Below are 1,609 nucleotides of genomic sequence, written 5' to 3' on the forward strand. Positions count from 1 at the left end.
GTTGTTTGGATGTGGTGGCGCGGTTAAATAAATATGGCTGAGGGGTAAATGGAGGTTGACAGATGATGAGTGTTGTTGCTGAGAGTCGTTGAGCAGCTCTGCGGGAGCTGTGGCGAACACTGACTAATTTAAGGCAAGTTAATGCTTGTGTCATTAATATGGATGGTGGTCTGCGTGGAGAGGGGGGGGTTCACTCGAGCTGTAGAGGCAGGGGACATTAAAACATATTGATGTTCTTGCGGCGTGGGGATGATTAGGAGGAGGCCGGAGACGTTTAAAGCCTAGGATCAGAGATTAGAAGTCAACAAAGTAAAATGGATGGAAAAGTTTGATTTCAGTGGAGGTGCTTGAGTAAAAGTCGCCACCAGACTAGTTTCAGGTTACATCCCTTTTTATCCAGAGTCAGAAAATATGAACCAACTGTTGTGTGAAATCTTGAGTAATGGCTAAAAACTCTCACCGTGATCTTGAGCTTTGATTTCTAGTCTTTTTACACACAGAAGAGCCATAACAACGTCTCACATTTAAATACAGGTTAATTTACAATATTTACATATATGACAGTTTTCTGAGACTTGTAACAGATGTTGGAGGGAGAGACTCAGGTCTTGACCCGATGCTCTGACTCATTCTGACAGACTTGAGGGTCCCGTTAGTCCTGATGGATCTGATCCAGCATCGGCCCCCTCTCTCTGTTGGCATGAAGACAGTGAGAGAGGTGAAAGGTCAGAGGTCAGACAGGGTGTGCTGGGGAAAACAGCCTCATGGCTCTTTGACAAACAGAGCATTTACACTGTTAAAGAAAGGTTTACCGTGTCATCGGATTCAGCTGACGACTATAGGCACAGCGGAGTTTGACGAGTAGAACTGCTATTGCTGCTCCTGCTGCTGCTGCTGCTGCTGCTGCTGCTGCTGCTCCCGCCGCCAGTCCCAGTCCAGTATAGAGGCCGATCCTTCCCCGACTCTCTGGTTTTGGTCTCACAGTTAAACTCTGATGTTTGGGCTCAGAGTATGTGTCAGCAGCTGCTGTAAAGGACATAAACATGTTGTTTTTTCTCTGTTTAACATCAATGTAAATGGAATATTTTTGTGTTTAATGTTTGAGGATTCTAGGAGTTGTAACAACACCCGAGCTTCACTTATTCAACTTACCAGAAACGCTGAGTTGACATTTGCCAATGTTTGCACCATAATATGTGTTGACCTCACACAGGTACAGTCCTGAATCCTCAGTCCTCAGTCTGGACACATGAAGTCTGATTCGTCCTTCTCTGAGGACGTCTTTGTCACACTGGACTCGTCCTGAAAACTGTTCATCCTGAGACTCTGGGACCTCAACACCCTCATGTAGATGATACAGGACTTTTGAATCTTTATGGTCATCAGTTAACAGCTCACATATGATAAAAAGGGAGTCAGGTGGAGTGTGAGGTTTGGTTGTGAAGCTCCACTCCAGTGTGATGTTGTGGTTCTCCTCTGCCTGATAGGAGCTCTGTGCCACATTCACTACAAATGTTCCTGTTGAGGAGACAGAGAGGGAAAGTGAGGAGCAGACTAACTGAGGACTTGTATCAGTTTCTAGATAATAAAGTGAAGGAGTAAACTAACC

General features: G+C 45.2%; 1 protein-coding gene across 1 annotated transcript; it reads right to left on the reverse strand.

Annotated features, from left to right (window-relative positions):
• Positions 1-373: 373 nt before the first annotated feature.
• Positions 374-1,600, reverse strand: LOC147819832 (uncharacterized; the record flags this gene model as incomplete). Its single annotated transcript, XM_087170261.1, has 3 exons — positions 374-692; positions 813-1,026; positions 1,153-1,600. Coding segments are annotated over 3 exons (702 nt in total), but the record flags the coding sequence as incomplete, so codon positions are not given.
• Between the last annotated feature and the right edge of the window lie 9 nt (positions 1,601-1,609).

The sequence above is a fragment of the Seriola lalandi genome, unplaced genomic scaffold (assembly GCF_002814215.2).
Source record: "Seriola lalandi dorsalis isolate HSWRI2012SDOR001 ecotype SW California unplaced genomic scaffold, Sedor1 jcf7180002040337, whole genome shotgun sequence".
NCBI classification, from domain to species: Eukaryota; Metazoa; Chordata; class Actinopteri; order Carangiformes; family Carangidae; genus Seriola; species Seriola lalandi.